At 36.0% G+C, this 19532-nt stretch overlaps 1 protein-coding gene across 1 annotated transcript in view; it reads right to left on the bottom strand.

Annotated features, from left to right (window-relative positions):
* Grm5 (glutamate receptor, metabotropic 5) overlaps positions 1 to 19532 on the bottom strand; it is a gene marked incomplete at its 3' end in the record, with an annotated part of 495155 nt that overhangs the window by 62926 nt on the left and 412697 nt on the right. Inside the window, exon 7 of the mRNA XM_005380433.1 lies at positions 14029 to 14155. Within this exon, the coding sequence (XP_005380490.1) occupies positions 14029 to 14155 (127 nt within the window). The remainder of the gene's footprint in view (positions 1 to 14028; positions 14156 to 19532) is intronic.

Below are 19532 nucleotides of genomic sequence, written 5' to 3'. Positions count from 1 at the left end.
TCCTATTCTTCTCCTCTCATCTCTTGATAGCTTTCTCATTTGGAAAAGACCTGTCTCCCTGCTTTCTCTTCTATATCTTTTACTTTTATTTATTTATTTATTTATTTATTTATTTATTTATTTTAAACAGAAAAGAATGAAAACAAAACAGTGAAAACAAAGACATAAACAAAACAACATAAAAACAATAAAGATGATACAGAAGTTCAAAACAAGGTGGTAAGAATTAACAGTGGTTGTTGTATTACATATTGTTATCTTTAATGTAGTTGCTCAGATGGAAAGCAGAAAAGAAATAGAAGGAAGGGAAAAATATGTATACACACACACACAGGGCAGCTAAGATAACTGTAACACTACTTTGCATAGGTTTATTGAAAGGAACAGTTAATGTGTATTTGTTTGATCAATCTGACATGCCTCGATCTGGTTAACTGTATTTTTATATTTTGCTTTTTATTTTTATTTTGGGTTTCTTAAGTAAGAGATAAAATATTTAACTTGTCAGTCTGATTTATTTCACTTTAACTTCTAGTCAGAAGGTGCATCAATTTTTCTACACATGAATCAAATTTGCCTTCTTAAGTAGTACTCTGTTGTGTATAATACTATATTTTCTTTATCCCTTCATCTATTTATGGAATATGGCCATTTCCAAGATTCAGCTGTTATGAATTGGGCTACTAAAAATGTAGGTATACATGTATCACTATAACATGGTGTCTTTAATAGTGATAAGATAAAAAAATGGCAGATGCCGTTTTTAGTGAACATTGTCATGAGTCATGGTAACCTTACTAAATTTCAGGGTCACCATTTTTTCTTTTTTTTTTTTTTTTTTGGTACCAAGATTCGATCTCATGACCTCAAGCTTGCCAGGCAAGCGCTTATGCCACTGAGCTACATCTCCAGCCCTCAGGGTTAGTATTGATTTTATATAATTAACTCACTTCGAGTCAGATAAAAAATAATCTTAATGAAGTTCAAAAGATGTTTAGGAAAATAAGTTTAGTTCAACAAGTATAAATTATTCCCTACTCTGTGACATTGATTTGGCTACATAGTCATTAACTTCAAAGATCTTACTTTCACATGTAAAAGACATTCAGTAAAGACAAGTTAGACATTTTCTCCCATTTTTCCAATTCATTCATTCATTCATTCCTAAATCAGTCCATCTTTCTTAATAGTAAGGTGATAATAGTTGATATATTTGAACATTCATTAAGTGCTAAACTATTTGTATGTTATTTAATAACTCTACTCATCCTGTGAACTAACTAGTTTCATAGTATGGAAGGTGAAACTGAAGCTCAGAGAGGGAAGTATATTTGCTTAATATCACACAATGAGTCATCAGTGGAGCATGATTTTGAAGATGACTATCACTTAACTACAAAAGCTTTTGATTTACACATTTACACATTTTTCCCTTAAATTCTTTGCCTACACCTATACCTTCAAGAGTTTTACCTATTTCATTTTCCAACAGATTAAGTGTTTCTGTTTAGTATGTATATCTTGGATCCATTTTGATTTTAGTGTAGTGCATGGTGAGAGATATGGGTCTAAGTTCACTATTCAGCTTGTGCAAACCAGTTTTCCTAGTATCAGTTATTAAAGAGGCTATCTTTATTCTTCTATTTCTCTTCCTAGTTTAATTGTAGTAATCAAATAGCCACACATTTTAAGCACATTTATTACGAACATATGAAAACATAATGGAGAGAATTAATATTGACCAGTCTGAAGCTATTTCTCTTTCTATAAATTTCTGAAAATGAGACTTTCTGTGATTTCCTAAAAATGTGAGAAAATGGGATCATACATAGATAAGGGAAAGAGACTTACCTCCTGACCTGATTTTCCACTAGTTTTGTGATCTTGCACAATTTGTAGAATATTCATGAGGCTTAGTTAATTTCACTGTAATATGATAACAACTGCCTCATAGGATTAAAAAAGATGATGCTTAAAATGATTGTAATTATGATTATTGGTAATGAAAAACAATCCCTCATGTTTTCATTTAATGCTTATTTATTAAATGGCAAAAATTTTCCAACAAACTTCAACAAGCTGAGGAATACAAATGAAAGAAACATTTGTAAGAAGAGAGCAACTCAGATGGTGGAGTTAAAAACCTGCCCTTTACTACACACTCTTGGAGTTCCTCCTCTACTCCCTCCCAGATTCCCACCAAGTCTTTTGTGTTTGATTCTGTTCACTTTTTTCCCCCTTAACTGATGACACAAAGGTTCCAACCTCCAAGGCAATTAGGTAACTGAGGGAACCAAAAGAACTTCCTAGAGAATGCTCCTTTTGACATTAACATGTTGATGAGCACTGCCTTCCTTCCATTTCATCCTTTTGCACTTAAATAAGATACATTTCTTTATGAATGAGAGGCAGGAAACTAACCTAACTTCCCATCATAAAGCTTCCCACTGAGTTACTTGTTGAAAGCTACATTGTTTCTGCTTTTTCTTTTCACTTGGGTGTATTGGGTGGGCGCCAGAGCCTGGCAAACATACCTGGAAGTGTTTCCGTGGCTTGGGACTGGAAAGCTAATGATCTCAGAGCTCTTGCTAGCTACGTCCTATCTTAAATTCCTCAACAGAACACAAGTTAAAGACTTCCTTTTAGGACACATTTTGCCAATATGTGGCAGGAAACGGTATGCAATGAAACAAGCACTTGGTAGAGGCTTTCAGACAATCCTCTGAGTAGGAACACCACATCCAAAGTTTTGCCTTTCAGCATGATTTTTGCCAAACCAACTATATTGCAGTTACTTTCTTACAGGATTCATTACCTAGTTCCATCTATTTTGATTTATAATAAAACATCTTTATTGGCTTCTACTCCCATTACACTGTCTTAGTCTTAACATTATTTTGTAAAATTTCTTTACTGTGGGCTTCTCTTTCTATTTTTTACAAGCCCTAATTTAGGCTTTTATTTTTCTGTCTTATCTTTTTTTTTTTTTTTGGTACCAGGAATGGAATGCAGGACCTTGCACTTGCCAGGCAGGCGCTTATGCCACTGAGCTATATCCCCTGCCTTCTGTCTTGTCTTTCAATATTACTTAAGTAGCTCAAGTAGTAGGAATATCTTAAATTATAAGAATTGTAGGTATGCAAATAAGTATAATACAAAAATCAAAAATGCAAGTTAAGCATTACTAACTTTTTTTTTTTTTTTTTTTTTTTTGGTACTGGGAATCTAACTCTCGACCTTGCACTTGCAAGGCAGGCGCTGTGCCGCTGAGCTAAATCCCCAGCCCCTACTAACATTTTTCATATTTATTTAAAATAACATATAGTTACACACACACACACACACACACATTTCAGGTATGACAGAAACTATTTCTGTAATTTGTATCTCACTCCCTTTTCTTTTTCTCCAGGTGAGATCATCATTCTGAAACCAGTATTTTTCCATTTTATGTTTTCCAATACTATTCACTCTCCAAATTGTGACTATATAAATTGTATTTGTAAGGTTGCCCACCAGGATTGTATTCCTCTCTTATTCAATTTTTGGGTATTCTGGAGATAATTTTTGTATTGAAAACTATTCTCTTTGCCAGAATGTAGGTGTAATAAGGCCTAAGAATTTTATTCATTTTATTCATAGAAATAGTGTTAGCTCTGATACGCTGTCTCAAAATATGGTACTTCAGTATACTGAATATTTTAATCTGATGCAATTTGAGAAACAATACTTGCAGAGAGGACCCCTGACCTTCCCTCACCCTTCTCCCTGAAGAAGGTCCTAAGACTTCTGTGAGAGATGCCCTTTGTGCACCTTGAGGAAAAGAACCATCGTTAATCATTTACGATAAAAGAACCCAGGGAAGAAGAAAACCTGATAAGTTTATCCCAGTTTACTCATATGCTTTTCCTACTGATGAGGGAAACAAAACTGATGAGGGAAAGAAACTTAGGAAACTTGGGAAAGAAACTCACACTAAACAACTGTCTCATTCTGCTTCCGTTGTCTTGTTTGCACAGCCCGCTTCAAACATCCTGTGCTTAGCCACGCCCCATGCTGCCTCTGTAACTCAACCTGCGTGGTCCTGCCTAAAACCTCTGTATAAGACAGCCCCAACAAGGGTCAGGGCTCAGCCTTTGGAGTACGCAGCTCCTCTGAGCCAACTGGGTAATACAGTTTGGTTCTCTCGACCTTTTCAAGTAACAGTGTCTTCATGTCTGGTAAATCTAAAATTGCTATAACTCTATCATAGTTCCCTACAACTCTCCATTTTTCTTTAAACCTAGTGTAAAAACACTTGGATTTAACTGCTTCTTGAGGTCTTCAATCATTTCCTTAGGAGGGTTCTCATGTCATATAAAAGTTATATTAGCTGGGTACGGTGGCATACAAGTATAGTCCTAGCTACTTGAGAGGTTAGTCAGAGAATGAGCTCAGGAGTTTGAGGCTATCCTGCAGAGCACAATGAGCTCTCCCGTACAAAAAGAAGGAAAGAGAAATTTACATTTAATATGGGTGTACTTTTCTCTAGGTAACCTGTCTTGCTGCAGGAGCTCCAGGAAACAAATCTAAGAGAAGTGAAAGGAAAAGTAAGTTTTCCTTCACTCAGACAGAGAAAGCACTAGATACATACTTACTGAATGAATGACTAGGGGATCCAACGGGTGAATGAATAAATGGTTTTCAGTTAAGCTTTATGTAAACTGAAAGTCTTTACTGTAGTTTAAAAGCACTCCAAGAGTTGGCCTTGATTACTGAGGATTTCTGTATCATTTCTTTCTCTCACACTCTCAGTTGTCCTCAGTTCTTATATTTTATGTCCCCTTTTCACTTTAGTCTGTCTAGCAGCCACTTTTCATTCAATCTTTCAATTCAATAAGTGCATATGTCATCCAAGAGACACTCTTAAATCTCATCTACCCTAGCTTTCACTGACAGATTTCCCACAACATTCTGGTTTTCTCTGGTTATGCAGTCAGCATCTTATTATATGTCAATATTATAGTTAGTTTTTTTAATACTATATTTAGAATGATCATCTGATGAGGGCAGAGATCTTGTCATGATTTTAGATGAAGACTCACTATCTGCTATCCTCAGTGACAGCTGGTTTAACATGGGATGTTCCCTATGAAGGCTCTCATCCTTCACTTAGAACTATCTTTCTTGTCTTCACAGCTTTTACATCAGGCACTTTTCTTCACCTTGTGAGTTTCTGTCCATGCATTCCGGGGAATTTATCACTGCCATGGAGAACAGGGCAAGCTTACAAGCTGTTTTAATGACTTTACTAATGAAAATACGAAGTCATAATTCATTACTATATGCATGTATGTTTATAGACACACTCACCCACACACACATATGTGCTTATGTGTTTAAAAGTAATCCATAATAGCAAAACTCATAAATGTCTTTTCTTAATCTTCATTTCAGCATCATTCTATCTAAAAATACACATACACACAAACACAAAAAAGTACAGATAAATGTATAGATAAAAATTAGTATCAGTTGATTGCAACTCCTAGTTGTTTCCTGAACAATTTATTTCTAGGTATGCCCATATCTTCTAGCCATACTAATAATTTTACTGGGTTGTGTTAGGATTGAATTAAAGGACATTTTTCAGATGCCTCAGATATTTTCTGCCACGTAGGAAGCATTTCATTTGTGTTAGTTGCTATTTTCTACATGACAGCATTGACCTAAAATTGACCTGAGCAGTCTGAAGTGAGTTAACTAAAGCCAAGCGCTTAAAAGGAAGCCTTGTGATATTTCTTAAAGCAAACCCCGAGCACATTTGTGACAGATTTTTGGAACAGCTGAAGCCATCAGAACAACCAGCTAGCTAGCAGGTCTAAGTGATCCTGTTCTTTGAATCAAAGTCAGTGAGCAGGACTTCCAAGTAGTTATAGTTTCTTTGGAAAAGTGCTGTCTATTCTAATGAAAGTTAAACTTCACTTGTCAATATGGAGACCTTTCCAGGTATGGCACTTGTCCAACCCCCTGTGCCCCAGACACACTCACATTCAAGCATGGAGACAGATGTCATTCTTCTGTTTGAAAACCTCCACTGCTCACACTGTTTAAGACAAAGTCCAGCCTCTTGAGTTAAAGACGGCTGCCAGTACTCACCTTATTCTTCATTTGTGACATTGCCTTTGTCTGACTGAAGGTTGACAATAGTCAGTGAGAGTCTCTATTTTATGTCAGGCATTGTGTTACACTTTGGGATTACAAAAATGGTAAAAATAGAGTTTAGAAAAAATTATGTAAAGAAAGAGATAGAATTTAGAAATATAAAAGAGTGGACTTTGTAGTTTAAGTACGTTAAAGTTTCAAGGGGAAGGTGACACCTGAGAAGAATAGAGAAGGGTGAGTGAGAATTACTCAACAGAATTACTCAAAGTTACCTTGCTTTCTTCTGTTGAGTAATTCTCACTCACCCTTCTCTATTCTGCACACACAGGCAGAAAAAAAACATATGCACATATGTATCTATGCTGTGCATAGATAAGAATTATAAGTAGCTTTGCTAGTGTAATGCTAAATGAGAGGAAGGAAGGGATGGTGGCTGAAATTAGAGCAATTATAAGAAAGTGAAAGAGAGGAAATTTTGTGTAGTATTTTGGAAATCTTAGTATGTGTCTTACAGAGACATAAAGCCAAGCATTGAGTGATGTATTTGGGATACACTACTCCAAAATACAGCACTACAACATTTGAGAAATAGCAGAAGCACGAACATTACTCTCATCTTGCTCCTGCTTCTCTCTGAAGGAGGTCATTAAAATCTCATCGGCAGAGGAATCTGCATAAACAGACCTTCTTGAGTTACCTCCACATTTTACTATTGCATCATGCCTTTTTATCTAATGATACTTTTTTTTTGGTACCAGGAATTGAGCTCATGACCTTGTGCTTGCCAGGCAGGTGCTGTGCCACTGAGCTACATCCCCGGCCCTGTAACTGTACTTCTTTATGTCTGTTTACTTCATCAAACCTTGAATAAAACGATACAGGCGTATCCATCACTTTGGGGCTTAATTTCTTTATAAAAGCTCCTTTATCATGTAAAACATATATATTTGTGTGTGTGTATGTGTTAGACTTTTATTAGTTTGTCTTCTGTTATAGGAACTTCAACTATGAAACTTAGATAGGAAAGAAAGGTTTTTCTTTTCCCTTTATGGGCAATAAGCTGGAAAATATATGTCAATTTTAGATATATTATCCAATAGCAGATAGATAGTAGACTTGGAGGATGTAGCATAAATATGAGGGGAGAAAAATAATTTATCACAATAGTCAAATATGAAGTTGTACAAATGGAAAGGAGGGAAGGAAGTTTAGAGTAGTTAGCAACTTAAATAATCAAGCTTGATAAGTGGTTGGACATTGGTGGCCAAGAATAGAAAAGAGTCTACCATGACTGATTTCTTTTTTGTTGAGGCAGTGAGGAGGGTAGTGGTATCATTACCTGAAAGAGGAGGTAAAATAATTTTGTTTTTGGTTTTTGCAACAAGATCTCTGCATATAGTTCAGACTGGCCTTCAATTCACTATGTTGTCCATGCTAGCCTCAAACTTATGGCAGTTCTCCTGCCTCAGCCTCTCAAGTGTTGAGGATTACAGGCATGTGCCCTGCTTAGGCGATCTAATAGGAAAACGAATACAGTAGTACCTCGCTACACAACTTAATTTGTTTGACAATTCTGGGAAAGATGGCCACGTTCATATTTGTGTGGGAAATAAGGCTACAGTTTTTTTGTCACCTGATGCAGAGTTCAGAAATAAAAACAAAATTTTGCCAGATCTTCTGTTTGCAAGCCAAATTGTTCACAGACAAAAGTATCCCTGAACCAAGGTACCACTATGAACAGTTTTTAAAAGGTCATGGTAGTGAAATGATGAGGTTTGGACTTGCTGTATTGCAATACCTTGGGGTTAAACAAGTAGAGATATTCAACATTTGGTAGTCATGAGCTGAAAACTTAGGACAAGAATACAGATTGAGCTGGACTATTCAGAGTCAATGGTGTGTAGGCAAGAATCAAAACCATTAAAGTAGATGACATCACTTGAAGAGATTGCATAAGAGAAAGACAATGAAGTAATGGCAGAGTCAAGGAATTACCAATTTTTAGTGATCTGGAAATGGAACCAGCAACATCAAAAAACATAAAATACTCTGTACGGGTGACTAGAGAGACCTGCTGCGACGTGGCTGGCAGAGAAGAAAACTGTAGAACAGTGTGTAGCATTAGGTGTGAAGTAGGGTAGACCCCAATATCTTTTGCCAGAATATTTCCAATAGCATGGTAAGGGCAAGAGAGCAATTGTTTTGATCAATCAAGTGTGATGAAGATTAAAAGAGAGAATATTTACTATTTAAGAAAGCTGAATAGATTTCATTAGAATGAAGTGAAATTTTTAAAATGGGTGGTTTGTTTTCATAGAAAAGACAGCTCAGATGAGAAATAGTAAATTAAAATGGCCACACCTAGTAGAATTCATAATATTACTCATTAACCAGTTTTCAATCACCTCTATGGTATGATATGAACAACTGAAAACAATAGTTCCTCCAAATATGATCATTTTAATTTTTTAAAAGTGAGTTTCAACTCATGTCTCATGATTAGAACTTTGCTAAACCTCCAAAGTTAATTATACCCTCCTCCTTTTTGCTATAATACTCTGGCTATTTTTCACTTTTAGTACTAACTACAGTATGTTACATATTTGCAGGGTTTTCCCCTACTAGATTATCAGTTTGTTAGAAACTCAGATAGAAGCTTTTTATTTCCAGTATTGAATTCATTTTATGACACAAACTAAGAGCTTAGTTTTCAAATTAATTAATTCTTACTTGGTGATCTCAAAGGCACCTCAAACTGATCTAATCTAAATTAACTCTTGGTCTTTATGAATTAGCATATTCATTTTTCCCATATTAAGATAGAAAATCGCAGTCTTCCTTAAAAACTTCTGCATCCAATTAATCTCTATGCCCTGTTGATTGTATACCAAAATGTATACCAATGGTACAAACCATTTCTTTGTTCAAGCAACAAGAATCCTTGTCTGCAGTAGTAAGATAACTACCCAGTTTGTCTGCCTGCTTCCACTTTCCTCTCCAAATTATTTTCCCTCACAGCATCCAGATGCTATTTTATAAACATACTTCCAATCAGATTGTGGGCGTGTGTGTGTGTGTGTGTATGTGTGTGTGTGTGTGTACTGAAATTCCCGTAATGTTTCCCAATTTTAATTAACGGTGAAACACTCAAATTATGTCTGTTTTTTTTGTTGTTGTTGTTGTTGTTTTTTCCAGTACCGGGAATTGAACTCTTGGTCTTGCACTTGCCAGGCAGGCGCTTGCTGCTGAGCTAAATCCCCAGCCCCCAAACACTCAAATTCTGAACATGTTCTCTTAGGTTGTATGTTATCCAGCCTCTGTTACCTTTTTGATCTCTTCCAAAAGCATTCTTTTGGCTTTCCACATACAAGTTTGCTACATGTTTGTTCTTTTCTTGGCCAAAAATGCCCTTCTCCTTATGATTTGCTAGATATTTGTATTTATCGTTCTATTTTTCAGTTCTTTGGAAAGATCTGTTATGGCCACAATTTGTTAATATTTTCATTTTTAAACCCCTGTTCTTTTACTGTACTTATTAACACAATTTATCAGTGTGTGTATTTATTTGTTTGTGTGTTTAATTCTTCTCTCATAACATAGTAAAATTTATAAGGACTACCATATAGAGACCAGACAATATCAGAATTTATCTGTTTTTAGTTTAATTTCTACAGCACAAATTATTATATTGAAAATAGTAATAAACATATGTATCAAAGTAATGAAAGAACCCATTATGTTTATTTTCAGGATAATCTACTTGTTTAGTACAGATGCAGTTTTTTAAACATGTTACCAATCTGCACACAATTGGGAAAAATTCATCTGTTCTAAATAAGTAGAGACTTTTATGCATATTATTTTCTAAATATTATACATTAAAAACTATTGACATAGCTTTTTTATATTGTATTAGATTTTTTCTTTTAGTCCTGGGAATTGAACTCAGGACCTTGCACCTGCCAGGCAGGGTTTGTGCTGCTGAGCTAGATCCTCAGCCCTGTTTTAGATCTTATAAATCACATATACATCAAACAGATTATGCATTATTACAACTTTTGATTCTGTATTTTGTAATACTATGTTACTGTGAAGAAACATTGTTTTTTCATTGATTCCGTATGTATGTCTGTTACTATTACTATTTTTATTATCACATCCATGCATTATAACAACTACTTACACTATTTTTTAAACATTGTATTAGGTCCTGTAAGTTAGCTAGTGATGATTTAAATCAAGTATACAAGAAAATGTGCAGGAATTATATTCAAATTTGGTACCATTTTATAAAATGGACTTGAGTATGTGCATATTTCCATTTTCTATATAGGGGCCTGGAACCAATCCCACACAGATATTAAGAGACATGGCATTCACTAGCAAGGCACTTATCCATGCAAGGTAGTTTAAGATGTTAGAAGTATTCAGGTTAAAACTAGGTAAAAAAGAATATAAAAGTGATATCACTAACACTGCTCCTCACTTTCTCCTCTAGAAAATCAATCACAATATATTTTCTCTTCCTGGTGTTTAAGTGCCGTGTGCACTCACACCTGCGTACGAGTACACTGGTTCACCCATCCCACAAAATGTATTCGGGGCTTTGTGCACAGCAACGAGTCAGTTCTGGGAGACCGAGGTGAATGAATAAGAGCTGGAGGAAGCTTGTTTAATAGCAAAATTAGGACTGAAACACTATCATAAGGCACTTAGATATTTTATTAAATCAGATTTTTAAAAGAAAATTCAGCAAAGCTACCAATCATTAAAACATCTTAGTGTGAAGAAGTCTCAAAATGTCCAGGACCACAGGGTTTTTATAAGGAGGTATTTGTTTTTATTTTTTATTTTTTTAAAGGAAGAAAGGTTTATTTTGCTCATGTCTTAGTCCACGCACTTGGCTCCTTTGCTTTTAGGTTGTGGTCAGGCAGAACATCAGGGTAGGGAGTATAAGCAGAGCAAAGCTGCTCACCTTATGGTGGCTGGGAAGCAAAAGAGAAAAGAGGAAGAGGCGGGAGTCCCAATATCCCCTTCAAGGATACTCCTTTCATGACCTACTTCCTGCAACCAGACCACACCTCCCAAAGACCACCCCCTCCCAGTAGTGCCATCCTCTGGGGACCGAGCCTTCCCCAAGTGAGCCTTTGGGGGAACATTCCAGATCCAAACTGTAACAACCCATCCTGAGCCCCATTCTTTGCTGTGAGGAGGGATTTGCAAAGGCTCCCCGTCTCTGTCCTCACAGATGTTTCAGTTTATGACATCTGTTGGATATCCTGATGGACATTTGACCAGACCAACTCTTGTTCTTCAGACTCCTCTGCCTGTTAGCATATTCTGTCTTTGGCTAGAACATTTATAAGTGATTTTCTTTTCTTTTTCTGGTGCTGAGGATTGAGCCCAAGAGTGCCCTTCAACTGAGCTACCATACCTAGCCCTTTTTATTTATTTATTTTTTTTTGAGATAAGGTCTCACTGACTCACCCAGTATATCCTTGTATTTGGGATTCTCCTACTTTTAGCCTCTTAAGGTACTGGCATTACAGATATCCACTGCTTCCCCCAGGTTGCTTTTCTAATCTTGTCTCTCTGTAGTCTGTGACCCAGGTTATCCTATATTGAACCTGAGGTGTTTGCAAAATTCCACAGTCACACATTCATAATGCTATAGGTGAGTTCTTAATTCAGCCTATACCTTTTAAATCTGCAGCCTACATTAAATCTAATGTGAAATAACTGAACCAAAAACATGTAGCTCCATATAAGTCGTTTGCATGGTTAAACATTTTTTACCCTCTCTCCTTTCCTTTCTTCCTTATTTCCTTCCTTCTTTTTCTTTTTCTGAGTGTGGTGCTGGGGATTAAGTCCAGGGCCTTGTATATGCCAGGCAAATGCTCTGCACTGAGCTACACCCTCAGCCCTAAATAGCAGTTTTCAAATGATATCATATCATGTGGAATTTCAATAAAAGTTTTTGCAGTTACTAAGTCTTTTCAGATGCTGAAGTCAAAAAGTAACAACAGCAAAAAGCTGTATTTCTTTTTCCAGGTCACAGATCCAAATCTCTCAGCAACTTTATTTTTCCAATATATTATAGCCATGTTTAAGCTTATATAATGACTTCCTAATAATGAAAACCCTAATAACTTCATAACCTCAGTTTGAACCAATATGATAATTCTTCTTCTTTCAATGCCGTGAGTTATGTCCTATATAAGATTACTGAGCACACACAGATTTTATGCAAGACTGCTAGACTGAAAAGAAATCTAATCCATTGACTGTCTCCATATTTAACCTGTTTTAAGAATGTAAAACTAGAATATAAATTTCCCTTGCTTGTATTTTTGTGTTGTGATATTTAGTATTTCAGTCAATATTTCTGGAAATATAATTACTGACTTACCTAATCCACTATTACTTTTTCTAAAAAAGTATTTTTTGCAGTGCGAGGGATTGAAGCTAGAGCCTCATGCATACTAGACAAATACATCACCACTAAGCTGTATCCCCAGCCCCCCTCCCCACTGTTGCTTTTAACTTAAAATTACCCTGGAGTTTTCAAAAAGCATATAAAGAAGACTTTAATTCTTGTTTTGTTTTGTTTTTTCCGGTACCGGGAATCGAACTCACGACCTTGCGTTTTCCAGGCAGGCGCTGTGCCGCTGAGCTAAATTCCCAGCCCCAGAAGCCTTTAATTCATGACCATAAACATACTCTGATTGCCACATACAGTATAAAATACTTATGTCACTAAATAATTACTGCAAACGGCAGCACTTAAACCCTGAGAGGTGTGGGCTCCTCAGCCAGGCAGGTGTGCTACTGGGTTTGAGATACCCAGCACAGATATGCCTTGGCACTGAGATGGACCTATAACGAGGTATTTGAAGTAAGCTAAGAGAAGTGTTGTGGAGAATCAGGTGTCCAGTGAGGGCTGGAGTCAGACACTGATGACCTTTTGATCCTGCATCCTCTAGGATCTCTGTGTCCAAATCCATCTTAATTGTGAAACATTGGATAACCGATGTCCCACATAGTGAATCCTCTGCCCAGAGTGTCCCTCTCAGCCTCCAGGGACATCTTCCTCCTTTCTTGCCCATAAATCTGTGCCCTGTTATTACATTTTGGTGACATTTTTACTTTTGTTCTTTTTCATCTGCTGCAGGCATTTGAAGACAAAGGGAGCAGCTAACTTCTATGTTTTAATTCATTAGTAGGCAAACAGGGACATGAAATGAGAGTACTGAGGAAAAGAGGGAGGAGTCACAGGCTGGTTTTTGTTGTAAATATTGGAAATAGCTATTACATATAGAACAGAGAACACAATGATGCAGGAACTTTCTTTGGAATAAAAACCATAAGCCAAGACAAAAAAAAAAAAAAATAATGAAGTAAAGACAAGTCTTGTCTAATACCAATATTATTACTTTAAAAACTCCTATCATTGGAGGTTCTTGTTTCAATTAGGAAAAATCATCAAGGCAAGCAAAGCACTGGTCAAATGTTTACCCACTTAGGTGCTGAATTCCTGTCTTTGTATGCATGGCGTCTTATTCTCTTCCTAGCTAATACCTCAGATGACATACTGAACTAGGGGTTAGGAAATGCCTTGAGAATGGGTTGTGTGCCTGAAAGACAACCTAGAAATTCCGAGCTAACCTGGGACACAGCATGCAGTAAAAGTAGAAATCCCCCTGAGATCTAAGGATTTGCGTGACTGGGTCAGGCTTTTGGTAGATCTGTGTTCCCACTGAAATTCTTTGGCACACAGACACAATCATCTACCATGCGGATGCTTAGAGAAGCGGCCCTCTTCTTCCATGTATTTATTGTTTTAGTTAATTTTAGAGGAAGGCTCCGGCACTGTGTCACGTGTACCTGTCAGGTCATCGGTCGGCCAGGACCCCAGCTGGCACGCCTTGCAGGTGTACTCATCAAAGACGTACTCGTTCTCCTTACAGGGTGTGCACGTCCAGCAACAGCTGACTTCTCCCTTCCGAATCACCTAAGGGAAATAGTTAAAATTCTGATTAATTCTTTCCATCTTAGCAATTCCTTATTGAAATATATTGTACTGTTTTACAAAACACAAAAGGCCTTTACATAAATTATTTAAAATGATATCAGATAGGCAGAAAAAAGTATTAATACTCTGATAATTAAACAAACTAGGATGAGTTCAAATAATGAGTCTAGTGCCACTAAGCTGGTTGGCAGCAGGTCTGAGAATTAAGTTGTATGGGAGTGCTAGGATAATTAGCTTTTGAAACTTATAATAAGTATTTATGTTTGTGCTCATGTGCGCATGCATATAATTCTACAAGGACCAGGGATGTAGCTCAGAGGCACAAGCGCCTGCCTGGCAAGTGCAAGGTCCTGCGTTCAACTCCCAGTACCAAAAACAAAAGCCATATAATTCTACAAAACTAAATCCTCACCAAGATTGTGTGCCTCTTCTCCTGAACCTACCTTAGCTTTTTACCACTACTGAAATAATTGTGGCCAGAAAACATCTTATAGATTTCATTTTCAAAAATCTGTCCAAATTTCTGAAAATAGTTGAAGAATTTGCTTTGGATAGGAAGAATCAGAAAACAAAAAGCTTTCTGGATAAAAACTTTCTCTCTCTTCTTCTTCTCCCCTGCCACCCCTAGGGCCTTTGCACTGAGTAGAGATAATTTCTTGGTCTGGTTCAATAATTCAGCCCATTTTTTTCATATTTGGTAGCTTCGCTTGGCTTAGGATGAAGATAAAGTCATTGAGAGTACTATATACCATTTCATTTATTTGATTTTTTTAAGACAATGGAAAGTAATTGAAATAATTTAGCACATGAAGGCATCCCAGATATTATTTTTTAGAAATGGATATATCTTCCCTCCACCAACCACCAGCAGTGCACAAATAGCCTCTGTGGAACATGTTCAGAATTCATTGAGCATTCTTATAAACCATTAAAACAGCAGCGATTGCATTTTACATTCCTCATCTTAGATGCTGGCTGTATCAATGTACTTTGATAACAATACTGTCCAAACACATATAACCTAATATAACTGTAAAGGGCCTATCTTTATTACGTTTGGTATTATCCCTATGGTGACTCTTAAAACTGCAACACTACAAGTTGAGAATGGTGACAAAAGAACCTGAAACATCTTTTCCCTAAATGTATTTAATAAGTGAGGCAAAATTGATAATCAGGTCTGCTTAATTTAGTGAAAATATTCTTCATTATTACAATGTATTTAGTGCATGCCATATGTTGTGATGCCATTAAAACATTTGTCTTTTTTATTTCATTCATACTTAGGACAGAAAGCTTGAGTATAGTTAGCTCATAATGCATTTTGATGTAAATGGCATATCAAGTAGCATATGCTGGAGTTCAAGCCTCCTGCTCACAGAGTCTAAGCTTATTGAAGGATGGACTTTATATTATTATGAAAGCTGTGGAAGAGCAAGCGCTGGCCATGGAATCAAGAGGCACCAGGCGCTGGTCTTCCTCACAGGCACTAAATAGTTGCACAGCTTCGAACAGTCCTCAGTTGATGCCTGGTTTCCTCAAACAGCCTATTGACTGTGTTATAATAATACTTTGTAGGATTCTCTGAGGATTAAATTAGATATCACCAAAATTTATGAGGTACAGAACACCCTAAAATGTTACTTGGTTGTGTTAATAACAAGCATACTTATACACACACAGAGGATGGAAGAATATAACTTTCAGTGTAAATTAAAGCAAACCTGGTAAAACTATCAATGACAATAAAATTTTGAAATGCAAGTACATATATTTAGAATATTGAAAGATTTTCTTTTTAGACCTTAGGAAGGACGAGCACATAAAAGCAGTTTTATTTACCTCCTAGAAATATGATGACTTCTATCATTCATTTTTCTTTGTGAATATCAGTATTTTGTTAAAATACATCCATATACTTTTCTAAGAATAATTTCAATATTACAATCTCTTTTTGAACCAATTGTGACAACTTAATCTGTCTTCTGATTATTCAAAACAAATTTACTTCTGTCACAGGTTATATCCTATGTCACATTCATTTTTAATAATAAAAAAATGTAGTAGCCATTCTCTTTCACAGCAATTCTGAACATTTTGAACATCTGTACAATGCTTTAGAGTTTGCTAGACTCAACCCCTTAATGGAAACTAAGTTTACAAATGAGATTTTATCATTAATGAAGTTATTAGTTACAACTTTAAACCCTATTAAGAAAATGAGATTGAATTAGATTTGGAGATTAAAAAAAAGACTAAAACACTTTTACATAATAACCAGAATAAAAAATGTTTTTATTTTTTTAATACATATTTGCTGCCAGGCGTGGTGGTGCACGCTTGTAATCCCAGCACTCGGGAGGCTGAGGCAGGAGAATTGTTGCAAGTTTGAGACCATCCTGGGCTATAAGGTGAGCTCAAGGCCAGCCTGAACTGTGTACTGAGACCCTGTCTCAAAAAGACACTATGTATATATATATTTGCTGTATATAATGTGTGCATCCTTGTGTGGAGTTGATGTGTGTATGTAACACCTGATTCCTCTTGTCATCCCCTTTCTCTCCTCTTCTTACTATTTACTCCATCTCTTGATCCCTTTCCCCTTTGAGAAAGATCTATTTCCCTCCTTCCTATTATCTAGCTTTTATTTTGCTCTCTATTTATAATTTGGGTTTCTAGCATAAGGAAACAATGTGATATTTAAACTTGTACAATAGGTCACCAATTCTTTCATTTCATAATTCTAGTAGACTGAGGTAAAAAATCTTATCTGAAGAAATCACTCAAATCAGCCACTCAGTAAGTTGAAGTTGCTTTAAATTGAGTAATTGTGAAGAGCCAAAATCAAGGGACATCTATATCACATTTTACATTACATAATCTTTCTCGGAAGCACAGGAGATTATAAACAATTGATATCTTTAGTGAGTCTACAGAAGATTTCACAGGAAGAGTTCAGCTGCAAGATTATTGATTAAGATGCATGTCTCTTTTCTCACTTTATATCGGAAGTGAGCATGCTTTTTCTTCAGAGGGATAAATAGTAAATATTTAGGCTTTGGGTCATATAATCAGTATTACTATTCATCATCTTATTGTTGCTACAGTTTCATCAAAACAATCATAGAGTGGGGCTGGGGATTTAGCTCAGCGGCACAGCGGTTGCTGGGCAAGCACGAGGTTGTGAGTTCAATTCCCAGCACTGGAAAAAAACAAAACAAAACAAAACAAAACAATCATAGAGGATATGTTTAAAAAATAAGCCTGGATATATTTCAATAAAACTTTACTTATAAGACAGGGAGCTGACTGTATTTATACTGTGGGAGGATTTTTAACTCTTTGTGCATATGAAAACAAAACAAATTTTCTGGTACTTAATCAACTTTTGAACCACTTAGCAGATAATTAATATTTATCTTTTTTGGTTTTGCCTTTCTTTCTTCTAGTCTTATGCTTTCCAAAACTTCAGAACCACCCCTTGGGTACTTTACTACCAATATTAAAATATTTCTGCTTCAATCAAACATCTCAAATGTGCTGTAAACAGAGTTAAGGTGAGGTTGATTGAAAAAAATAAGGCCAATTGTTTCCTTGCCTGAAATGGTACTGTGTACGTATTTCATGAAAAAATTAATTATTTTGACATACTATTTCCTCTGCTAGGATAATCAGGAAGAAATAGTTACAACCAATAGCTAATGTGCTCCCTTTTAAATTTCATTTTTGTCCTCTTCTTCATGGGCTGTTTATTTTCTGGAAGAGCAGATAGGTCATGTTTTGTATAAAAGGTGCTTTTCAGTGTCCTCAAATTGCCAAGTTGCTTTTTACCATAGACTTCTATTATTATGGCTGTTAGGTAACAGTATTAGTTACCATTATACCCTACCCACTTGGCAGGCTCTTGTCTCCTCAAGACCCAGACAAAGGGATCATCCTCCATCTGCATGTCTCTCTCATTCCTTCTCTTCCTTGGCCACCGCTTCCACTGACCACAACCTTACCTGAGGATGTGCTCCCTGTTCTATGTTTCTCCGCCACTTGCTGCTCAGTATCTCTTTAAAGGAGTTATTCTCTAGTCCTTACTCTTGGTCCACATATTTTATCAAAATGTCCAGGCTGAGCAGTTTTATCTACTCTTGAGATTCAACTTGAGCTCCGCTCACTTTCTAAATCTGGGTCTTTAACTTTATCTCTGATTGTTCTGAGCCACTTTTCCCTGGCAAGCTACCTGAAAATCACCATGCCTCCAAATAATCCATTACCCTTTCTCTGAAACCATCCTCTCATTTCATTCCTGAGTATGGCACAGGTGCTCATGCTTGGAATTGCGATTTATTATCTGAGACTTTTTTCTCTCCTTTAACCTGATGTTGAATCAGAGCTAAGATGGATTGGGCCTATCTCTGTGATGTTTCCCCCAAATACATTCCCTGACCCTCTTTTCCTTCTCATACTTTTTTCCTCAAGTCAGGGCTTTTCTCACCAGCATAACAGTGCCCTTTAACATTTCCTCATTTTCCATTTTTTATAGTTCTATGCTTTAACCTTCGCTTGTGTAAAAATCTTGGTCAAAATTATCCTTTGACTCCTGATCAATAAAAATTCAGTTCAATATATGCAACATGACACCAAAAACTCCCACAAGTCTGGCTTCAATGCATCATTTTCAACTTTTCTTTTATAATAACCAATTAGAATTGCCATTTATGTATCCTAGATTACTCACAGTTGAATAAATATCTAACTGACCACTACTGTATCTTTTCTATTACTAGTCTTTCTATATAAATGATCTCTCTCTGAAATCATAACTGTTTCTATGACCCAGAGCTTGGTATTTTATTCAAAATAAATCTCCCTTTTGCATAAATTTATATAACATACTTTATTCCTTTCTTGCCACATTTTCATAATAGTAGTTTTCATGCTCATGACATTTTTCTTCATTTAGACAGTAGTGTAGTGGATGTCTTACCTATATTTGTCCCACTGATATTAACTGTTGTGTTGAGGAATTCATGAATATTTGTTAAATTATCTACAATTAATGTGTTTTCCAATTCTAATTATCCATCCCCCAAAAAACACTGTATTTAAATGCTTGCATATAGAAAAAGGATGGGGAAAAACAAACATGCCTGCTTAATCATTTCAATCTGGTTCGACCAGCTGCCAAGACTGATGTGGGTTGCATGCTAGGCCTTCTAATAATTAAAGAGAATAAAGTAAAAAAAAAAATTTCTAATATTAGAAACATACAATGCAAAAAGTAAAACGTGTCAATTTTTATTAATTTTATTGGCATATATTTATAACACAGAATAACTGCGTTCATTTGTGGCCTATATATATA

Source organism: Chinchilla lanigera, unplaced genomic scaffold (assembly GCF_000276665.1).
Source record: "Chinchilla lanigera isolate Chin_1 unplaced genomic scaffold, ChiLan1.0 scaffold00013, whole genome shotgun sequence".
Taxonomy (NCBI): domain Eukaryota; kingdom Metazoa; phylum Chordata; class Mammalia; order Rodentia; family Chinchillidae; genus Chinchilla; species Chinchilla lanigera.
Note: the sequence above shows the minus strand (reverse complement) of the source record. Positions and strands in the feature narration are given on the sequence as shown.